This window comes from Chrysemys picta, chromosome 24 (assembly GCF_011386835.1).
Source record: "Chrysemys picta bellii isolate R12L10 chromosome 24, ASM1138683v2, whole genome shotgun sequence".
Taxonomy (NCBI): Eukaryota; Metazoa; Chordata; order Testudines; family Emydidae; genus Chrysemys; species Chrysemys picta.
In genome coordinates, this window is record NC_088814.1 from 12,139,820 (window position 1) to 12,162,166 (window position 22,347).

At 53.6% G+C, this 22,347-nt stretch overlaps 1 protein-coding gene across 1 annotated transcript in view; it reads left to right on the forward strand.

Annotated features, from left to right (window-relative positions):
- Positions 1-22,347, forward strand: part of LOC101952926 (alpha-2-macroglobulin-like protein 1) — a 53,972-nt gene that overhangs the window by 21,422 nt on the left and 10,203 nt on the right. The window contains exons 11-22 of the mRNA XM_065577458.1: positions 7,696-7,860; positions 8,994-9,224; positions 9,674-9,737; positions 9,884-10,029; positions 10,390-10,539; positions 11,139-11,318; positions 15,147-15,270; positions 16,948-17,104; positions 20,342-20,567; positions 20,800-20,926; positions 21,466-21,587; positions 22,144-22,195. Coding sequence (XP_065433530.1) covers positions 7,696-7,860; positions 8,994-9,224; positions 9,674-9,737; positions 9,884-10,029; positions 10,390-10,539; positions 11,139-11,318; positions 15,147-15,270; positions 16,948-17,104; positions 20,342-20,567; positions 20,800-20,926; positions 21,466-21,587; positions 22,144-22,195 — 1,744 coding nt within the window. The remainder of the gene's footprint in view (positions 1-7,695; positions 7,861-8,993; positions 9,225-9,673; positions 9,738-9,883; positions 10,030-10,389; positions 10,540-11,138; positions 11,319-15,146; positions 15,271-16,947; positions 17,105-20,341; positions 20,568-20,799; positions 20,927-21,465; positions 21,588-22,143; positions 22,196-22,347) is intronic.

Below are 22,347 nucleotides of genomic sequence, written 5' to 3' on the forward strand. Positions count from 1 at the left end.
GTCCTCTTCTCACGGCATTTTTCAACCAGGGTGGCTGAGACTCTTCTCTCATGCGGTGAAGCCCCTGGCAGCTTGCTTCCCCGGTAAAGGATAACTGGGGGTTCATCTGCACCCCAGATATGGTTCCAAATGTTCATTGCATTTACTCCTTGACAGGATATCCCCTGCTGCTTTTCTTTTTTCCTGCAGCTCTCACAATCTGTTGATTAGCATTTTGCTCAGACTGTAACTGGTACCCCACTGTGAGCCACTCAAAACTCAGTTCACACATGAGTGGCCAGAGAGAGAGAAGCATCTCTTCCCCCCTGCCTGACAGGAGTATGTGGATCACCTTTTGGTGACTGCCTTAACTCACAGACCTAGAGAACATATTTTAATACATACACATAACTCCTATGTTTTCCATACACACCTCTCCCAGTTGTTAGGATGACCAGTGTGACATGGGCTTTCATTAAAGACCTTACATGACACTCTTTGTCAAACTAGTACATAATGTGACATTAGCCAAGGTACAATCTAGACCAATGAACAGCTCTGTTCCCTCAGTTGTCCAACCTAGGGTGCCTTTTACACTGCTTTGCTGTGAGAGCTACCACTCCTGGTCTGCTCACACCAAGCCTCCAGCATGTAAGTTACTCCCAGTTATATTGTATGAGTGCTATGGCCAGCCACTCTTGAATTACACTGTAGAGCAATCCCAGCAAATTCCCAGTCCCACACTTTCCCCAAAAAATGTGCGTCTTGTATTGCCCAGTGCCTTCTTGGACAATACAAGCTCATATAAAGTCCCTAATTTTATTAACAGAAAATGATATGCACAAATCCTGTTATCCCAAATGGAGTTTCCCAAAAACTTCAATCCAAACACCCAGTTTTAAATCAAAGAGTAAAATAAATTTATTAACTACAAAAGATAGATTTGAAGTGATTACAAGTAATGAGGCCTAAACTTCAGAATTGGTTACAAGAAAATAAAAGTAAAAAGCAACTAATACCTGACTTAACAAGCTAAGTATATTCAAAGCAAAGGTCTCTCTCACTACATGTTGCCACAGTCTTACTGGCTGAATCTCTTTCAGTGTGGATCCCTCCCCAGTCCAATGCTGCTTCCTTTGTTCTTCAGGTGTTGTCAATACTGTGGGTAGAGAGAAAGGGAGACATCATTTGGGGCATCTGCTCTCCTTTCTTATAGTTTTTCCTCTTCTTTGAGAATTATCTCCAGCTGAAGGTCAGGAGACAGAAAGTCTGTTTGGATGGGAACCTCAAGCTGTTTCTTTCTCAAGATGTAGATTTTTTGCCCACATCCTCTCTCCTGCCAAAGAGTGGCCACTTAACCAAGTGACGGTTCATTTGATTTCATTGACACCTGGCTTAGGCATCAGCTATACTTTTGTCTCTGGGGTACCAGTTTGTGACTGCCCTCCAGACATGGAACATGTCTTATTAATACCATACAGTAGAATCTTATAACTTTACATACAATGTTGCGACACATTTCACCAGGACAATAATGACCAACAAAGTATGAGTTATCCAACAATACCTCACAAGGCATACTTTGTACAAAATGTATCATAGTCTTGTAAACAGGATGAACATAAGGGTACAGACTGTCACACAGACATCCCAGACTCAGGGGCTCCCTAGACCCTTCTTCCCCCATGCTCTCTACTGGTTGCCTTGGGTCCCAGTGTTACACATGCTAAAAGATTTCCCGCCAGCAATCTTGTCCATTTCAGAGACATCCTGTTACTGCTCCATTCTACCACACCTACCAGAGGTCTTCAGAGCAGTCCAGAAAGAAGCAAAATCCTCACAAATAAAAGCTGACTTCTACAATAACTACAGCTCTTAGCCCTCCCCTCTCTTCCCTCAAGCAGTGAGTTTGACATTTCCATCAAGAGCTGCCAACCAGACTCAGATGACTTTACCCTTTCCCACCCCATTTGCAGACCATTCACATTATTTCCAGGAAGTCTGGACCCATATTACCACTGATCAGTGAGTACCTACTTGAGGTAATTCAACAAGTGTACTTGATCTAATTCCAAGTGCTCCTGAACCTTCATCCATCTTCCCCGCCCCACCAGGGACTCCTCCCATGCATGGTTATTACAGCAAGATGTTCAGTCACTTATATCTCTATATCTCTTGGAGCAACAGAGAAGGTTTCTCACCAGTTTCAGGGACAGTGGTTTTACTCCCACTACTTTCTGGTCCCCAAGAAGTCAGAAGGTCGGTGCCCGGTATTATACTTCAAGGATCTGAACCCTTTTGTATGCCAATGTGCCATGATGAGCCAGCCAAGCTGTGATGGACTCCATCCCTGATTTGGTCTCTCTCTCCCTCTGTCCTTTGTCCACCCCAGTGAAAGCAGCTGAGTCCCTCAGAAGGGCTGCCCTTCTCCTGATCACCTGACATCTTGTTCCCTTTGTTCTCCAGCTCAGTTCACATGTCCCACCCGCTGGAGTTTCCTGCTGTTAGGTGCGCATTATTCAGTTGTGGGGCATCTCTTTGTTTCGCTGGACCTTCTGGTGATTTGGGTTGGTTCCAGACCATTCTTTAATGACCCTATTCATTCCAACCAGACAGCTAGGTGACACACATACCTCATGCTTCCTGCATGCCTCTAGGTTGACTGGGTAGCAATACAGAGCACAAAGGGAAACTGAAGTACAGATAGGCTTCCTGAAAATATTACAGAAAATTCCCACTTTGTCACAGCCAAGTCAAGCTTCACATGGTAAGTATCTCCTCCATGCTTCCTTCCTTGGATCCTCTGGACTATTCTGCAGCTCTCTGTCTGCACCATGAATATTTCTATATTTCCACCCGTTCAGCACACAGGAAATATCTGTAGTTTTGTGTGGGCAACACACACTATCAGTACAGAGTGCTGCCATTCTGGCTATCAACAGTTCCAAGGACTTTCATGAAATGTCTGACTATGGTAGCAGCCCATCTTAGAAAGAACAGCATCTTAGTGTACCGTACCTCAACAACTGGTTGGTGCAGGGTTCTTCTCCCCAACAGGTCACAGAAAGCATTCGATACTTCTTGACACTGTTCTCCATTCTGGGACTAACGATAATCAAGGACACATCTTATCTAATTTCCACTCTGAAAACGGGATTCATTAGAGCCTTCATAAACTCTGCTGCAGCAAAGGCCTACCTGCCACAGCCAGCTTCAGCAATACATTGGCTCTGATCATTCCAATGCAGACCAAGTTGCAAACCACAATGAGGACACGCCTCGGTAGTGAGGCGGAGTGGCCTCCCACTTAATCTGAGTGGGAGGAGTTACTCAGTAGTCCCTAGTGGATGCAGCCAGGCTGGGATTTCCCCTCCCGTTGGAAGTTAAGGGGTGGGACAGGAAGTATAAAGGGCGGGTCTTGGAGCTCCATTGGGCACCGCCGGAGGAGGCAGACGTCTCCCGTCTGCTCACGAGGCTGGAGACTGAAGAGGCACCCCGCTGAGCTGAGGAGCGGTCAGACCTGCCGGAGCCATCAGCCGTCCGAGGCACTGAAGAGTCAATGGGACTGCTGCTGGCTTTGTACCCTGAGGAAATGGAGGACCCCCGCAGATTCAGGTACATCGCGAGGGGATGGTTGGAAGTGGCCCAGAGACAGCTGACCCCAGTCTGCCTGCACTGCTGCCGGACACCCAGTCAATGTATTGCAGCTGGATTCCTCGCTGACCCAATGGCGGAACACTCCACCACTGTTAGGGCCCTGGGCTGGGACCCAGTGGAGTTGGGTGGGCCTGGGTCCCCCTACCCTCTGCCTCCCCCCCTCAGGGTGGCAGCCTCCCCATCTTAGACCACAAGGCCTGCGTTTGTCTGCCGTCTTCCTGATCCAAGATGTCAGGCAATAGACTGTCTACTGCTCCACCCCGCCTCAGAGTCAGAGAACCCCTCTCCTGAGCCCACAGACCCCTTGGTGCTCCGCCTGGCCTGAGGCCTGAGCCCCTAGACTGTTTGATGCTCTGCCCTGCTTGAGGGTCTGGGATCCTAGACTCATTGCAGCTCTACCCCTGCCTAAGGGCCAGAGCTTACAGACTGCTGGCTTACTCTGCCCTGCCTGAGGGCCAGAACCCACTCATTGCTCGTTGTCCTGCCCTGACTGAGGGCCAGAAGCTTCTAGACTGTTTGGTGCTCTGCCCTGCCTAAGGGCCAGACCTTAGACTGCTTATTACTCTGCTAATTCCCTGACTGTGGGTGGCGCCTCACACTGACCCAGAGGGGGAGTACCCACAGCTAACTCACTACAGTCTCCAATTGCTGGGTCATATTAGGGCCCTACCAAATTCACGGCCATGAAAAACACATCACAGACTGTAAAATCCGGTCTCCCCCCATGAAATCTGGTCTTTTGTGTGCTTTTACCCTACACTATACAGATTTCACAGGGGAGACCAGCATTTCTTAAATTAGGGGTCCTGACCCAAAATGGGGTCATGGGGGTGGGGGTCACAGGATTATTTTAGGGGGGTCGCAGTATTGCTACCCTTACTTCTGCACTGCCTTCAGAGAACATCAGTCCTTGGCTGGGCGCCCAGCTCTGAAGACAGCGCCCCATCTGCAGCAGTGCAGAAGTAAGGGTGGCAATGCCATACCATACCCTCTTTATTTATGTGCTGCTACTGGCAGCTGCTCTGCCTTCAGAACTGGGCTCCCGGCCAGCAGCCACTGCTCTCCAGCTGCCCAGCTCTGAAGGCAGCGCTGCCACCAGCAGCAGCGCAGAAGTAAGGGTAGCAGTACCGCAACCTACCTTACAATAACCTTGTGACCCCCCCACAACCCCTTTTGGGGTTAGGACCCCTACAATTACAACACCATGAAATTTCAGATTTAAATAGCTGAAATAATGAAATATACTATTTTTAAAATCCTGTGACCGTGAAACTGACCAAAATGGACCGCGAATTTGGTAGGGCCCTAGTCATATGGCTTCATGCACATTGGTGACTCCATCCACCAGACTCACCATTTAGGTTGTCTCCAGTATACACAGCAAAGGTGTGAAAGTGCAGATTCCTGAACTCCTTTAACTGGTGGAATGACCCGGAGCAAGTTTGCAAGGGTGCGCCTCTCTCACCGTTATTGCTCACAAAGTCCATCCTGACCCAGGCTTCTGCACTGCGATGAGCAGCTCATTTCAAGAGCCTAACAGTTCAAGGTTGTTGGTCCCAGTGGAAGACTCAACTCCATATCAACATCCTGAAACTCGGGGCCATCTGACTTGCTTGCATGGTTTTTCTACCCCATATCAATGGCCAGAACATCCAGATAATGCTGGACCATATCACTATGATGCTCTATATAAACAAGCAAGGAAGGACCAGGTCCACCCCTTTATGAAGAGAGGCCATCCTTCTGTGGAACTGGTATGTATGTCACAACATTAGGATTTCTGCAATTTATCTGCCAGGTCTACAGAACAGCTGTTGGATCATCTGAGCAGACACTGGTTGCAGAAGCATGAATGGTCCATAATGGACTCAGTTATGAGGTCCATTTTACATCGATGGGGAGCTCTTCACACAGATCTGTTTGTGACTAAGCATGACAGAAAATGCAACACCTTGTGTTCCACAGGGGGCAGAGTCTGGCTTCTCAAGCAGATGCTTTTCTAGTGCTCTGGACTCAGGGACTACATTATGCTTATACTCTTGTTCCTTTGATACACGCGTCTTACAGAAAATCAGACAGGAGAAAGCTTTGGTCATACTGGCAGCCCCAACTTGGGCAGACAATACTGGCATCCAGAACTCAAATCTCTGTCACTGACCCCTCCAGTTGCACTACCTCTGTGTCCAGACTTGGTCAGCCAGAACAATGGATCTGTTCTTCACCCAGACCTGATATCACTGCATCTGACGACATGGAAACTGCCTGGTTACTGGACTTAGAAAAAACTTGTTTTGCAGATGTACAAAACATCCTAGTTCAGAGTAGAAACAGTCCAGTAGAGTGTACCTAGGCTGCGATATGGACACACCTCTCTGCATGGTCATCTCAACACAATCTGCCCCCAACAGGGCCATCAATTCCTGATATACTTCAATATTTGCTGTCCTTGAAAACATCTGGACCATCTCTAAGCTCAGTACGGGTTCATCTGGTGGTGAACTTGGCGCATCATCCACCAACCCAACATTATAAAGTTTTCTCTCACCCTATAGTAAACATGATTTTAAGGGGACTTATCAGAGTCTTTCTCCCAGAGCAACAGCTTCCTCCATTATGGGACCTTAATATGGTGCTTATCTGTCTGATGGACCATCTGTTTGAGCTGGTCTACACTGGCCTATGAAGACTTCATTCCTTATAACATTTACGTCAGCTCAAAGGGTTGGCAGATTACAAGGTCATCATAGACTGTCTTTCATAAAGATAATGTGGCATTTAAACCACATCCTAAATTTCTCTCATAAGTGGTTTCAGACTATCATTTAAACCATTTCATATCTTTACCTGTATTCTTTCCTAAGCCCCATTCCTTGAGGGGTGAAGTGGCTTTACACGTTAGATGTCCTTCAAGCCCTGTCTTTCTATCTGGAAGACAGAGCTTGAAGGGATAGGATAGATAACAAGACAGAAATTATCCAAATGCCTCTATGTAAATCCATAGAACTTCCCCATCTTGAATACTGTGTACAGGTCTGGTCGCCCCATCTCAAAAAGGATATATTGGAATTGGAAAAGGTACAGGAAAAGGTAACTAAAATGATTAGGGGTATGGAACAGCTTCTATATGAGCAGAAATTAAAAAACCTGGGACTTTCCAGTTTGGAAGAGACACCTCAGGGGGGATAAGATAGAGGTCTATACAATCTTGACTGGTGCGGAGAAAGTGAATAAAGAATTTTTTACTCTGTCACATAACACAAGAACTAGGGGTCACCCAATGAAATTAATAGGCAGCAGGTTTAACACAAACAAAAGGAAGTTCTTCTTCACACATTGCACAGTCAACCTGTTTAACTCTTTGCCAAGGGATGGGTGTGAAGGTCAAAACCATAACAGGGTTCAAAAAAGAACTACATAACTTCATGGAAGATAGGTCCAGTGATGGCTATTAGCCAGGATGGGCAGGTGTGACGAAGTGGGACTGTTCTTAATGTTTCCTCTGAATACTGTGTGGGTGCCTCAGTTTCCCCTATGGATTTCTTAAGTCTCCAGTGTGCATAACTGGCCGACAATCTGTCTCCTGGCAACAAATGGCCAGGGCCCTTCCCCCCTTGCAAGGGAATAGCTAAAGGTGAACAAAGAGATCAGGTGACCTCCTGGCCCGGGAAAGAGACAAAGGCCAGAGGAGGAGGGGCTGGAGGGGGTTCCAGGAGATGATCTGAGGCCCTGGTTTCAGGGTCTGAGGGAGGTTGGACTGCAGAGTCCCACATCCCAAGGGAGGGCTCAGTCAAGGGGTTGGACAACCAGTTACCCCTCAGTGCTCACCCCAGAGTCCCCAGCTATTCCCATCCTGCCCCAACTTCTTCCCAGATCTGCTAATGCCCCTCAGTCCTCACCCCCAACACCCTATCCCAGCCCTGGGCTTTCCCAGTGCATCTCAGGGCTGGATTGCATTATCCCTTTCTGCTCCCAGCCAGCTCTTGAGTCCCTAGTGGGCAACACTCTCCCAGGAGTCTGCTCCCTTGAGTTGTGCGTCTCCCCCTTTCTCTCCTGACTCAGATGCTCCTGAAGGCGGCAGATGGCTCTGCACTGAAGAATGAGAAGCTACAGCTCTTTGTTAGCTATGGAGACGTGAGGCAGGACCAGACTTTCCTGACGGACGAGTCTGGCAGAGCCTCCTTCGAGCTGGACACCTCCGGCTGGACAGAGAGGGTCACTCTGAGGGTAAGTGATGGGCATCCCAACACCTGTGGGGACCCTGCACTCCAGCCTCTGATCATCTCCTTTGAGCGGGACTGAACACCCGCTCTTGATGTACGAGGGCACCCAGCACTGGGCCCAGCAGCTCAGGGGTTGCTGCATTGCCTCTGTCAGGCTGCCCCATTCGAACCACTGGGGTTTTCCATGTCGCTTTTGTTAAGTGCTGAGAAATGTTGTTTTTGCTGCGGTTACGCTGTCTAGGCTGCTAAGCTGTTGCAGCTGCTCAGTGCTTCTGTTCTTGGAGCTCCGGTGTTATCAGCACTAGCAGAGAGTGCAGCCTGCTAATTCAGCAGACCTCGATGTTACTCATAAAGAAACACCACAGGCACAGTTCAGTGACGAAGGCACTTGGCTAGGTTTATTGTCCACAAAGCACAGTCCTAGCGCCCTGGTTCTGTGGTTAGAGGTACACTAACATATGTATGCTCATGACAGTGGACCAGCTCAGTCAGCAGCGGGACTGTCTGCTGCTCCCTCCGCTGGACAAAGGTGCCCTTCTTATGACTTACCCTTTTATACATTGATGCAAACAAGTTACATATGACACTCCTGATATGGTTAGTTATCAACCCTACACTTTGTACCTGCTGGTTCAAACAAAACATCCCCATTCACTATTCTGTCATCCCATTCTTATCTTACTTTGGGTCGGTGTGTTCCTGTACCATCTCCAAGGATTGTGTTTATGCCGTTACGTGAGAACTCTAGGTTAGGGTGTACCTGTGCAAGCCTTCTGGAATGTGTTTACATGAACACCTAGTACTTCTTAGGAAAGCCTGTGTTTTAGCAACACTAGTCATATCTTTGCCAAGTTCATGTACCAGACAGTGGACTTGTAAGCAAGCATCTGCTTTATGACAGGGCCTGAATTTTGCTCATAGCATGGCCTGGCTATGTTGATTGTGGTTCAGGCCTCAGGTTTTACACTAGGCCCAGTGCTCCAGATTCTCTCTCTCTACTACTGCTCTTACAGACACAGGGTGAGGGGTCTTGATAAAGAAATCAGTTGGCAAACCTGCCTTGCCCCGGCGGCATTCCTGTCCTATGTTGGGCACTCTGTATCCCTGATGATCCCCATCGCTCTCTCTATCCCCCAGGGGCACTTCAAGCAGGTGGATCGCAGCTCTGTGTATGGAAGAGTCTCTCCCAGTTATCCGGATGCCCATCGTAACCTGGAGCCCTTCTACTCCAAGAGCCAGAGTTTCCTGAAGATCCGCTCGCTGGGAGGGGTGCTGCCCTGCGACCAGGCCCAGCAGCTCCAGGTGGATTACATCATTGCTAGGGAGGCCCTGGGGAACGGGTCCAGGAGCCTGGATTTCATCTTCCTGGTGAGCCCGTCCTGGGAGACTAAAGTGTGTGTGTGTGTGTATGTGCGTGTGTATGTGTGTGTGAGCACAAGGTGCATGTGTGCGTCCATGTGTATGAGCATGAGGTATGGAATCAGCGCTGTGACCCCAAGACAGACCAGTGGGCAATAGGACAGTTCCTTTGAATGAAAAGGGGGGGGCTAGATCAGGACGGGGCTTTTCCCCTTTCCCCACTAGGGGCTCTAGTTCCAATCTGGCCCCAAAGCGGGAGCTGGCTGACCTGGGGGGCTGGGGAATGGGATACCTACCTGAATGTTCTTCCTTGCACCCCCACCTCTGCTGGCTTAGTCCGTGGGGAGCAGAGGTCACACCCTGCCCTGACTCCAGCCTGCGTAGCTATCCCCACATCAGGGCGTTTGTCAGCCCCCCGGATAGCGTCAGCTCAGTGACTCCCGTCTCCTCCTCCGCAGGTCGTGGCCAAGGGAGCCATCGCCAGGATCCTCCACAAGGGGCTGGACCTCAGGGAGGGGGCTGGTAAGTGTGGGGGGGAGGGGGTCTGTGCAGATAGGGGGTGCCCAGGGGGCAACTGGGGTTTGAGCCCCCTGAGCAGGGGCCGGGCTGGGGGAGGGGACTCTGCTGGCTGGGCCTGACTTCCCCTGGGTGTTTCCCACCATCCCTAGGGCTGAAGGGCTCCTTCTCCGTGGAGCTGCCCGTCGGCGCTGACCTGGCGCCTGCTGCCACGGTGCTGGGTTACACGGTGCTGCCCGATGGCGAGATGGCTGCTGACCGTGCCCGGCTGCACATGGCCAAGTGCCTCCCGAACAAGGTGAGCATGGAGCTTGGGCAGAGAAGCCTCTGGGGTGGGGGAATCGCTCGCTGCCCCATAACAGGAGCCCTGAGCAGGGGCATTGCTGGGTGCCCCCAGCCCCTCCCTTCCTGGCCTTACAGCAGCGCCAGGTCGTTGCACCCTCATCCACCTCACTCGCTCTGGGGTGTCTATGAATAACTGCAGCTCCCTGAGCCATCCCACGGGGGCACTGAATGAGCCTGGGCTGCCTCAACCCCCACCCCCAGCACGGACTCCCAAAGCCCCAGCCCTTCAGCCCCCGCCCCTGCCTGGGCCTGTCTCCTCTTGCCCCTGGGGATCTCTCTCCCTCCTCCCCTGTGACGCGCTGTGCCTCGCCAGGTGAAGCTGGCCTTCTCGCAGGACCGGGCCCTGCCGGGCTCAGAGCTCCAGCTGCGGGTGCAGGCTGCCCCCGGGTCCCTGTGCGCCGTCCGAGCCGTGGATCAGAGCGTGCTGCTCATGAAGCCCGAGGCCGAGCTCAGCGTTGACAAAGTGAGTCCAGAGCAGATCGGCCGCTCACCCGGCCCCTCACAACGAGTCCTCCCACTCGCAGGAAGGGGCGATGCACGGCCGCTGGAGGACACCCCTCGAGGCCACCTCTCCCCAGTCTGGGGGCTGTTCCTATGGCACTTGACAGCCCCTAACTCTGGGGGGTCCCCGCTTGCCTTGCCTGTTCTCCCTTCAGCCCTTGCAGTTCCCCCCTCCCGGCACCTCCTCACCCCGGCTCTGGCTGGGAACATGGAGCTCGGAGCTGAGATAATGGCCGGGGTAACCGGAGCTCGCTCTCCAGGGCAGAGCTGGTCCCCAGGGGTGGGGGCAGGAGAATTCCCTGCCCCCATGTACAACAGGGGACAACTGGCAAGGTTCTTTGTGGGAGTTGTCCCTGCCCGGGTGATAGAAAGGAATGGATGTGGGGGAACTGCAGCGACAGACCTCCATGCGGGAGATGGGATTGGGTGGAGGGAGGCATCTGTGCTGGAGATTAGCCAGGGTGATTGGGGAGGTTTATGGAGTGATGCGTCTGTGAGAGAAGGGGCTGGAATTGGGCTCTGGCTTAGCTCCCACGCCTCATGTTGTCTGTTTATTTTTAGGTCTATAACTTGCTCCCCCATTTTCCCCAAGGAGACTATCCCACTGCAGCTCGAGAGCACGAGTCAGGCGATTGTCCATATTTCTCTGAGTACTCCGAATACATGAGTCCCTGGTGGCGGCCTCACAGAAGGCCCCAGGCTGTCCAGTTTTCCAACAGTGACTCCTACCGTTTATTTAAGGTAAAGTAAATGCGGAGGCCAGAGCCTGATGAGGCCACAGTTGCTGACCTGAAGCCTCAAAATCAGAGAGAGAAATATACATAGGTATTGGGGCCAAATCCCCAGCTAGTGTAAATGGTCCCAACACCATTGGAGTCAAAAGGGCCAGATCGCCAGCTGGAGTAAATTGGCACAGCACCATTGGAGTCAATGAAATAACGCCGATTATGCTGAGGGTCTGGCTCATGGAGACAGGGACATGGTAGCGCTAGCTTGCCTGAGATATCGCTGATCATGAGGGGCTGTTGACTCACCTGTGGACCCTAGAGAGAGCTGAGAAACTCGCCCTCAAGTAGTCTTGTCCCTTCGGTAGAGATCCCAGAGGTTGGTGCTGGGCTCTCGCTCTTCGCTCCTGAGTGCCTTAGTGCATGTTTCAAGGTCCTGCCTTGTCTCCCGCTCCTATCCAGTGGGTCTGTGCAGTGCCAGGAGCGTGAGTGAGGAGGCGTAGCTTGCAATGCCTTCCGTCTGCTGCCGACGTGCAGCTCTTTGTGTCCATCACACTAAGCCACAAAGGTTCAGTCGAGTGCTTTACCCAGGGTCCAGTTGAGGCTGAGGCATAGCAGAGCTATCAGGCTGTTCAGGTAAGGCTGAGATTAGGTTGGGGAAAACAACCAGAAGAGATGGCAGAGATTGTATCAGCTCCTCCCACGAGGAGGTCGCCCACAAGTTTGCAATGTGCAGGACACAATGACTCTGTAGCTGCTTTGAGTTGATCAGATAGCAGCTGTAGCCAGGATGGCATTTCTCCACGTAAGTCTGATCAAACTGTTGCAACCTTTTCAGTCTGGAATGGACTTTGTTACCATTATCCAGGCCTTTGTCACCTCAAGACTTGGGTTACTGCGTTGTGCTCCACAGGGAAAGCACCATCAGTCCGTTCAGAGACTTGGGCTGGCGCAAAACTCTGTAGCTGTGGCTAGTGGGGGGGCACAAATGAAAGATTCTGGGGGGTCACATGCCCCCCAGGCTCCTCGGGATGCCTGTGGTGGGGACACAGCGGCACTCTCGGTGCGTCCGTGCAGTGCACGGAGTGAGGAAGCCACAGGCAATTCATTCAGATCTGCTGAATCACTGAATCACTCTCTGCGTTTGTTGAAAATAAGCTTTAAGGTTATTTTTGTGTGTTATTCCCAAGTGTTACTTAGTGCTGTATAATATATCAAAGATGTTACTCTTTCCCCTAAAAAGTTCTACAATATCTGAGAAGCAAAACCAAGTAAACTTGAAGTTCAAGTGAGCAGCTTTTAATGTAGATCAGAGGACATATGCCTCCCTAGAAGAGGTGACACATGCGGGGGGCATGCAAGGTCATGTCCCTCCACCCCCGATTTCTCAGGCTGCCTCTGTAGAGTTGCCAACTTTCTACTCGCACAAAACCAAACACCCTTGCCCCGCCCCTTGTCTGAGGCTCTGCCCCCGCTCACTCCATACCCCCCGCTCACTCTCTCCACCCTCACTCACTTGCTCATTTTCACTGGGCTAGCTCAGGGGGCTGGGGTGCAGGAGGCAGTGAGGACTCCCGCTGGTGGTGTGGGCTCTGGAGTGGGGCCAGAAGGATTTCAGAGTGCAGGAGGGGGCTCCAGGCTGAGGCAGTGGGTTGGGATGCAAGAGGGGGTGAGGACTCTGGCTTGGGGTGCAGGCTCTGGGGTGGGGCCAGGGATGAGGGATTTGGGGTGCAGAAGAGGGCTCCAGGCTGGAGAGTAGATCCGAGGAGTTTGGAATATGGGAGGGGGCTCTGGGCTGAGGCAGGATGTGGGGGTGTGGAAGGAGGTACAGGCTTTGGGCTGGGGGTGCAGGTTCTGGGGTGGGGCCAGAAATTAGGGGTTCAGGGTATGGGAGGGGCCTCCAGGCTGGGACTGAGGGATTCAGAGGACTGGAGGGGGATCAGGGGTGTGGGCTCTGGGGTGGGACTGGGGATGAGGGGTTTGAGGTGCAGGCGGCTGCTCCGGGCTGGGATTGAGGGGTTTGGAGGACGGGAGGGGGATCAGGGCTGGGGCAGGGGGTTGTGGCGTGGGAGAGGGTCAGGGGTGCAGTCTCTGGGCAGCACTCACCTCAAGCAGCTCCTGGAAGCAGTGGCATGTCCCCCCTCCAGCTCCTACGTGGAGGCGCAGCCAGGTGGCTCTGCACGCTGCCCCGTCCGCAGGCGGAGGCAGCATTTGGGGTGGAGGCAGCAGGCGGAGCCCCCTGGCTGCCCCTACGCGTAGGAGCCAGAGGTGGACATACCAGCTGCTTCCCAGGAGCCGCGCAGCATGGAGGCTAGCAGGGAGCCTGCCAGCCCTGCTGCGCAGCGTCGCCAACTGGACACTCAACGGCCCCAGACCCGCCAAAATCCCTTTTCGACCGGATGTTCCAGTCAAAAATTGGACACCTGGTCACCCTATGCCTCTGGGGGGATGCCCAGTAGCGAGGAGGCAGCACTGCGCCTGGCAGCGGCACTCTCCCTGTGTCCCTGCAGCCAAGGGGAGGGAGGAAGCAGCCAGGTGGCTGGCTGCTGACTGAGCTCTTCCCTCATCACATGGGGCTGCTGTGCCTTCTCTGCTGCTGGAGCCCCAGTGCTGCTGCCTGCTTTGCAGACCATCCGCCCAGGTGAGTCAGGGAGTGGAGGCAGAGGCAACACATGTGACTCCAGAAGCAGGGAAGGTGCAGCAGCCCCAAGTGGCGGGAGAGGAGCTCAGCCATCAGCCAGACACTCTCCTGCTTCCTCCCTCTCTGGGCTGCAGGGACACAGGGAGAGTGCCACAGTGGTGATCAGCAGAGCTGCTGGAGTTGTTAAAAAAGGAGGGGGAAACTGGCTGTGGGGTGTTCTCTGCAGGAGACCGTCATCTAGTCCAACCTCCTGCTCAAAGCAGGACCAACCCCAACTAAATCATCCCAGCCAGGGCTTCGTCAAGCTGGGCCTTAAAAACCTCTAAGGATGGAGATTCCACCACCTCCCTAGGAAACCCATTCCAGTGCTTCACCATCCTCCTAGTGAAATAGTGTTTCCTAATATCCAACCTAGACCTCCCCCACTGCAACTTGAGACCATTGCTCCTTGTTCTGTCACCTGCCACCACTGAGAACAGCCGAGCTCCATCCGCTTTGGAACCCCCCTTCAGGTAGCTGAAGGCTGCTATCAAATCCCCCCTCATTCTTCTCTTCTGCAGACTAAATAAGCCCAGTTCCCTCAGCGTCTCCTCGTAAGTCATGTGCCCCTTGATCATTTTCATTGCCATCCGCTGGACTTTCTCCAATTTGTCCACATCCTTTCTGTAGTGGGGGGACCAAAACTGGATTCAATACTCCAGATGTGGCCTCACCAGTGCCGAAAGAGGGGAATAATCACTTCCCTCAATTAGCTGGCAACGCTCCTACTAATGCTCCAGAAACCTGAGTCACCCGAACATGTTGACCTTGGAGGTCAATAGATGCTGCAAGGCCCATCTGTTTCTCCGGCACCTGGGGGTGAGTTTGGGGAGGGCAGAGTGACATGGCAGTGAGTGAGGTATTTTGTTGAATTGAATTGCTAGACTGGTTGTTTGTTGCATTGTCCAGGTTGAGCCGTGGGGCTGGGAGGGTTGTTTGTGTGATGAGTTGCTGTTATGTGAGCATCTGGAGTTTAGGAGACTTGCCTCCTCTCATCCAAGCAAACTCACAGATATAGTACCACAGTCTTGGGTCTGCTAGTATTTCAGCTTTATTCCTTCATAGTTACTTTCCCTTTAAATGGGCAGCGAAAAACAGCCCCTTGCTGCCTCTTGTACAGTTTTTTACTGGTTATATTGTTTTCCCTTCTTTCCTTTTTCCCAGGATGCAGCTTTGAAAATTCTCACTAATGCGAACACCAAGAAACCTTTCATCTGCCCTGATATTCCGATCTTCAGGTTCAGCAGTCAACCCATCCTTAAATTCGGCCCTCCAGGAAGTCCAATGGGTGAGTTCCCATCCTTCTTGTTTCTGAAATTCCCTATGGATTCTCCATTCCCTGAAGGCCAGAAATGGGATTGGTCAGGGTGGGGAAAGCCCTCAGAGTCGCTGGGGAGAGAGCTCTATGAAACCATCTGTCCAGAGTGAAGCAGCACTCAGAAAAGCCAACCCGTGTTGGTGGTGGGTTACAGAGAACGTGTTTCAGTGGCGTTAGAGAGAGCACTGACCACCTTCATGTGGAGCCTTGCACTCAGTTTTGGTTGCTGCTCCTGAGCTGGGGAAGGCCTAGAGAAGGGCAATGCCGATGGGGGATTTCGTGGCAGAACGAAAGTTGTTTAGTCTAGAAAAAAAGAAGAGAAGGAGGGGACTTTACTGAGATGTTTCAGAGTCTGATGGATTTAGAGGAAAGAGCTCAGTCCCTGCTTTGGATCTTGCCCCACAATATGAGACCCAGGGGACATTTGCTTGAATGAACAGACAGCTGAGAGATTTAGAACAAATAGAAATAAATTCTGGGGGATTCATTGAAGCTTCAGGAGTTATGGAGTCAGATGCTGTGGCCACAGAGAGTCTGTCTCCGCTGCTAGTAAACACCTGTGGCTGGCTTATGTCAGCTGACTCATGGGGCTCGAACTATGGGGTTGTTTAATTGCAGTGTAGACATTCGGGCTCAGGCTGGAGTCTGGGCTCCAGGACCCTCTCCCCACGCAGGACATCAGAGTCCGGGCTCCAGCCCACGCCTGAATGTCTACACCTCAGTTAAACAGCCCTGGAGCCAAGGGCGGCTCCAGCTTTTCTGCCGCCCCAAGCAGCAAAAAAAAAAAAAAAAAAAGACAAGTGGTGTGTGTGAGGGGAGGGCGTTGCTGTGTCTAACGCTGGGGAGGGGAGGGGTGTTGTGTGTGAGGGGAGGGCGTTGCTGTGTCTAATGCTGGGGGGGAAGGGTGTTGATGTGTGTGAGGGGAGGGCGTTGCTGTGTCTAATGCTGGGGGGGAAGGGTGTTGATGTGTGTGAGGGGAGGGCGTTGCTGTGTCTAATGCTGTGGGGGGAGGGGTGTTGTGTGTGAGGGGAGGGCGTTGCTGTGTCTAACGCTGTGGGGGGAGGGGTGTTGTGTGTGAGGGGAGGGCGTTGCTGTGTCTAACGCTGGGGGGGAAGGGTGTTGATGTGTGTGAGGGGAGGGCGTTGCTGTGTCTAATGCTGTGGGGGGAGGGGTGTTGTGTGTGAGGGGAGGGCGTTGCTGTGTCTAACGCTGGGGGGGAAGGGTGTTGGTGTGTGAGAGGAGGGCGTTGCTGTGTCTAACGCTGTGGGGGGAGGGGTGTTGGTGTGTGTGAGGGGAGGGCGTTGTGTCTAACGCTGTGGGGGGAGGGGTGTTGGTGTGTGTGAGGGGAGGGCGTTGCTGTGTCTAACGCTGGGGGGGAAGGGTGTTTGGTGTGTGTGAGGGGAGGGTGTTGCTCTGTCTAACGCTGTGTGGAGGAGGGCTCTTGGTGTGAGTGAATGTGGAGGGAGGTAGTGTGCCTAGTGGTGTTTTTGCGGAGGGGAGGGGTGTTGTTGCAGGTGGGAGGGTTGGTGTGGGGGAAAGGCCTCTGTGCCCCTAGAGATGTGTGTGGGGTGGGGAAGGGCCTGGATGTGCCTGACGCTGCCTGTGTGCGGGTGACAAGCCTGGCTACTCCCTTTCGCACTTTTCTAGACTCTTCCTATAGACGCGGGATTTCGAGGCAGAACGTACAAGTGGGGCATGGTGGATTAGGCAATGCCCTGCCGGAGCCAGAGCCCAGCACCGAGGCAGAGCCAGCGCCACGTGCCTACTTCCCAGAGACGTGGCTGTGGGACCTGGTCCCTGTGGGGTGAGTGAGGAGCTACTGCAGACCTTCCCTATGGAGCAGCCTCCAGGCCAGACCCTCTAAAGCAGTGGTCTCCAAACTTTTGAAGGTTGTGCCCCCTCTTCCCCTTGCCCCTGCCCCTGCTCTGGAGCTGGGGTCAGAAGTGGGGCCGTGGCTCCAGGGGGTGGAGGCAGCAAACAGGGGTTAGGGAGCTGAGGCTGCAGCTGAGGGTGGGGCTGGGGCCAGGAGCAGGGCCGGGGACAGAGCCGTGGCCAGGGTTAAGGCTGGGGGCGGGGGCAGGAGCAGAGCCGCAGCCAGGCTGCAGTGGGGGCCGGAAGCCAGGCCTGCAGCCAGGTGCGACTCTGCCCCTGGCCTCACCCCTGCACCCACCCTCTGCCCCGGGCTGGGAATGGAGCCGTGGCCAGGGGCCAAGGGTGAGGGCGGGGCTGGGGTCAGGAGTGGAGTCGCAGCCGTGCCACACTGGGAGCTGGCAGCCAGGCCCCCAGACAGGTGTGGAGCCGTGCTGAGGCTGGGGACAGGGCCACGGCTGGGGCGGGGCTGGAACAGAGCTGGGTGTGGGGCAGGGCTGTTGGCGCTCCCTCCCCCCCCCATGGGGCCTGGCCCGAGCCAGCCGTGCCCCCCCTGAACATTCCTCCATGCCCCCTTGGCGGGTGGGCCCCACAGTTTTGGGACCTCTGCTCTAAAGACTTCCCTTGTTGCTTCTGTGATGAATCCAAATATCCTGAGTTAACCCCAGATAAAGGCTCCAGACAACAGGGACAGAGAAGGAGCAGTGGGACTACAGAGACTGAATTTGGCACACCCCAGGAAGGGGGACAGCAATGGCATTGCATCACCTTTCTGGCCTCCACATTCCTAGAGCAGCTGAAGGTAGAGTCAGCCCCCAACTTAGAGGAGAGAGACCTTTGTGCTAGCCAGCAAGCACACTTCATGCTGGCTTACGGCTGCTTTAAGCCCCCTTTGTGCTCCCGTAGTAGCCTGAAGGGGCCTTATCAAGGGCAGAACTGAGTCCCGTGTCTAGGCTTGGCAGAATTCAATTTTAATTTTTTATAATTATAATGTTGACAGAGAATGTGTCAGAGCAGTGGATGTGTTATTCCTTGACTTTAGCAAAGCTTTTGATACGGTCTCCCACAGTATTCTTGCCGCCAAGTTAAAGAAGTATGGGCTGGATGAATGGACTGTAAGGTGGATAGAAAGCTGGCTGGATCGTCAGGCTCAACGGGTAGTGATCAATGGCTCCATGTCTAGTTGGCAGCCGGTTTTAAGCGGAGTGCCCCAAGGGTCGGTCCTGGGGCTGGTTTTGTTTAATATCTATATTAATGATCTGGAGGATGGTGTGGACTGCACTCTCAGCAAGTTTGCAGATGACACTAAACTAGGAGGCGTGGTAGATACACTAGAGGGTAGGGATCGGATACAGAGGGACCTAGACAAATTAGAGGATTGGGCCAAAAAAAACCTGATGAGGTTCAACAAGGACAAGTGCAGAGTCCTGCACTTAGGACGGAAGAATCCTATGCACTGTTACAGACTAGGGACCGAATGTCTAGGTAGCAGTTCTGCAGAAAAGGACCTATGGGTCACAGTGGACGAGAAGCTGGATATGAGTCAACAGTGTGCTCTTGTTGCCAAGAAGGCTAACGGCATTTTGGGCTGTATAAGTAGGGGCATTGCCAGCAGATCGAGGAACGTGATCATTCCCCTTTATTCGACATTGGTGAGGCCTCATCTAGAATACTGTGTCCAGTTTTGGGCCCCACACTACAAGAAGGATGTGGAAAAATTGGAAAGAGTCCAGGGGAGGGCAACAAAAATGATTAGGGGTCTGGAGCACATGACTTATGAGGAGAGGCTGAGGGAACTGGGATTGTTTAGTCTCCAGAAGAGAAGAATGAGGGGGGATTTGATAGCAGCCTTCAACTACCTGAAGGGGGGTTCCAAAGAGGATGGAGCTCGGCTGTTCTTAGTGGTGGCAGATGACAGAACAAGGAGCAATGGTCTCAAGTTTTTTGGTCCTGCCATGCAGGCAGGGAACTGGACTCGATGACCTCTCAAGGTCCCTTCCAGTCCTAGAATCTATGAATCTATGAATCTATAAGTTGCAGTGGGGGAGGTCCAGGTTGGATATTAGGAAACACTATTTCACTAGGAGGGTGGTGAAGCACTGGAATGCGTTACCTAGGGAGGTGGTGGAGTCTCCTTCCTTGGAGGTTTTTAAGGCCTGGCTTGACAAAGCCCTGGCTGGGATGATTTATTTGGGAATTGGTCCTGCTTTGAGCAGGGGGTTGGACTAGATGATCTCTTGAGGTCCCTTCCAACCCTGATATTCTATGATTCTATGAGAATATCGATGTTTATTTTTAAGCATGTTTGGAGAAAATGATGGGAGGTCAGACAACAGGGCAGGCCAGATAGTAATTATTTAATGACAATAGACATTGGTAGTGGCTTTCACTCGGAGGCCAGCAGGCCTAGTGGACAGGTCATGCCTCAACAGTTTTTCCTACCCTGAAAGTCCTGGGTTGGGTTTCTCTGATGGTGCCAAGCAGTACATTGTTCCCCAAATGAATAGGCAGAGAGGAAGGTAGAGGGACTGGGCCCTCCCTTTTCACCAGGTCCTGGCCCAGCGCCCAAGGGAAAGAGGCATGGAGTGCCTCGCTTGTCTCTTCCTAGCATACCTGACCAGTCTTCTATCAGTTACATCTGGGCTGCTTCCGACCTCCCTGCTTTCTCTTCAGCTTGGTTGCAACCTCTATCCCCTGCTAGCGGGGAGTTCCCTATGAGTCCCAGCAGGTCAGTTGGTCCAATAAGTGATCCCCAGCCCTCCTCCCAATGTTCAGTTTTTCTCCCTCAGCCGCATGCTCTCCTGTTAAGGACTTGGGGAGACGGGGATTAGATTGATGTTTGTCTGGAACCTCACCTTCAACCTTGCTGACTTGGGTGACTCTGCCAGGAGGATGAGACTCCCGACAGCATCGCTCTCAGGATCATGGGAACACTCATGCCACTTCACCACATCCAGGTCACAATTCTCTGGGACGGGGACATGAATTTGGAGGACGTCTGTGCATAAATTCTTTTAATGTGGAGACGCCATTGTCCACAAGGGACATTCCCTGGGATTCTATACTACTGTGTAACATACAGCTGCCATCCAGAGGTTGAGGTGGGATGACAGACAGAGAAAACCTGAGATACATGTTTGTCTAAAATTGCTTTGTGTCTATTCCGGCCCAGCGAGGGGGGCTCCAAGGATGTCCCTGTCTCAGTGCCCGACACCATCACGGAGTGGAAAGCTGGGATGTTCTGCACAGCCGAGGTGGGCTTTGGGCTCTCACCCACGGCCACCTTCATGGCCTTCAAACCCTTCTTTGTGGAGCTGGCCTTGCCATATTCCGTGATCCGGGGAGAGGCCTTTGCCCTAAAGGCCACCGTCTTCAACTACCTGCAGCAGTGCATCAAGGTGAGCGCCGCCCATGGCTGAGCTGCTGGGGCCAGTGACCTGGGGCTGGGGAGCTGGGCAGCGGCGCAGGCCTGCGAGTGGCATCGGCAGTCACTGTCTGTGACCCTATGACCACTGGGGTCAGCACATCGCGGTGAGTGGGGCCTGGCCTAAACCCCAGAGGGGTAACGTCTTGGCTGGAGCTGGTGCGTCCCCCACAGCCCTAAGGGGGATCTCATGTTGGGCCCCACAGGTGCAGCTGACGCTGGCCGAGTCTGCGCAGTTCCAGGTGCAGGCGGGCGAAGACGGCGCCTACACCAGCTGCCTCTGTGCAGACGAAGGGAAAACCTTCCAGTGGGAGGTGACGGCGAGCAGCCTGGGTAAGGGGCACTGGAGGCTCTGTGTCGAAGGGGAGGGGTAGGGAAGTGGTGAGGGGCTCTGCACAATGAGGGGGGGGCAGAGAAGGGGTGCTGGAGCCTTCACACTAGGGAGGCAGGTAGGGGCCTTTGGAGGCTCTGCGTGAGGGGACAGATGGGTAAGGGGCATTGGAGGCTCTGTGCTGGGAGTGAGAAGGAGGGCGCAGGATGGCTTGGTGCCAAGGGCTTGGTGCCAAGCGGAGGGGATGAGAAGAGCTGTGGGGAAGGGGGAAGAGAGGACGCCCCAGCAGTGAAATCCCTTATGGCCTAATCGCCATTTCCCACAGTCACCACTTCCCTCTGTCCTTTCCTTCCCCTCTGGCCTTCTCTCTCTTTTCTCGCCCATTCTCTCTCTCCTCATTTTGTTTCTTTTTGTACTATACTCTCCCTTCTTCACCACCCTTCCCCTTCAAGTATCCTCCCACCCTCAGACACGGACTCCTCTCGGCCTCGGGCAGGGGCGTTGGTCTGTCTAACGGGGTGTCTCCCACCTTGCTCGGCAGGGGAGGTGAACTTCACCGTCAGCACCGAGGCTCTGCGCACCGAGGAGCTGTGTGGCAACGAGCTGGCTGTAGTGCCAGCCCAGGGGCGAGTGGACACCGTGATAAAGCCCCTGCTGGTCCAGGTCAGTGTCTGGTCGGGGCCTCTGGGCAGAGCGGAGGGAGATCCGGGGCCTGGGTCTCACCCCCTGGGGGCCGTGGGCCGAGTCTGCACTTGTGATTGTTCTTTGTCCTGCCACAGAAAATAATACCCCAGCACCGTGCCGTCTGCGTCCCAGACCCTGACCTGCACTGCCCCGTCATGCGGCCCAATCCCAGCGAGATCAGGGAGCTGGCGGGAGAGTCCTGGGGCAGACAGAGACGGGGGAAAGCCCCAAGGGGGGTGGCTGAGTGTGACACATGGGAGAGCTCGAGGGGGTGGAGGGAATTAGCAGAGGGAAGCTCTGCGCTGAAGAGGAAGAAGCCGTGAGATCTGCTGGGCTGGGAACAGTCTCCCCGGGGAAGGGACGGGAGCCCCATCGCTGGGGCACTGAGAGCTGGATGTGCCCGAGCCCCACAGCACGGGCTGTAGGGGATGATCCTGCCCTGGCTAGGGGCACTGGCTAACCCAGCAGGCCCTGTCAGGCTGTGACGTGCACGGTCCCTTCTCCTGACCTCCTGTCTGATGCTCCTTCCCCACAGCCGGGCGGGATCCTGGAGGAGAAGGCGCACAGCTCCCTGCTCTGCCAGGAAGGTAGGATCCCAGCGCCTGTGCAGGGCTCAGTGGGTGTCACTAACACGGGGCGTCTCTTGGCTGCGGCACGTCAGTGATGGCTGAGCCACTGGATGGCCCACCTAGGGGCACAGGAGCCGCGAGGCCCGAGCGGACCAGGGGGCATCTAGGCC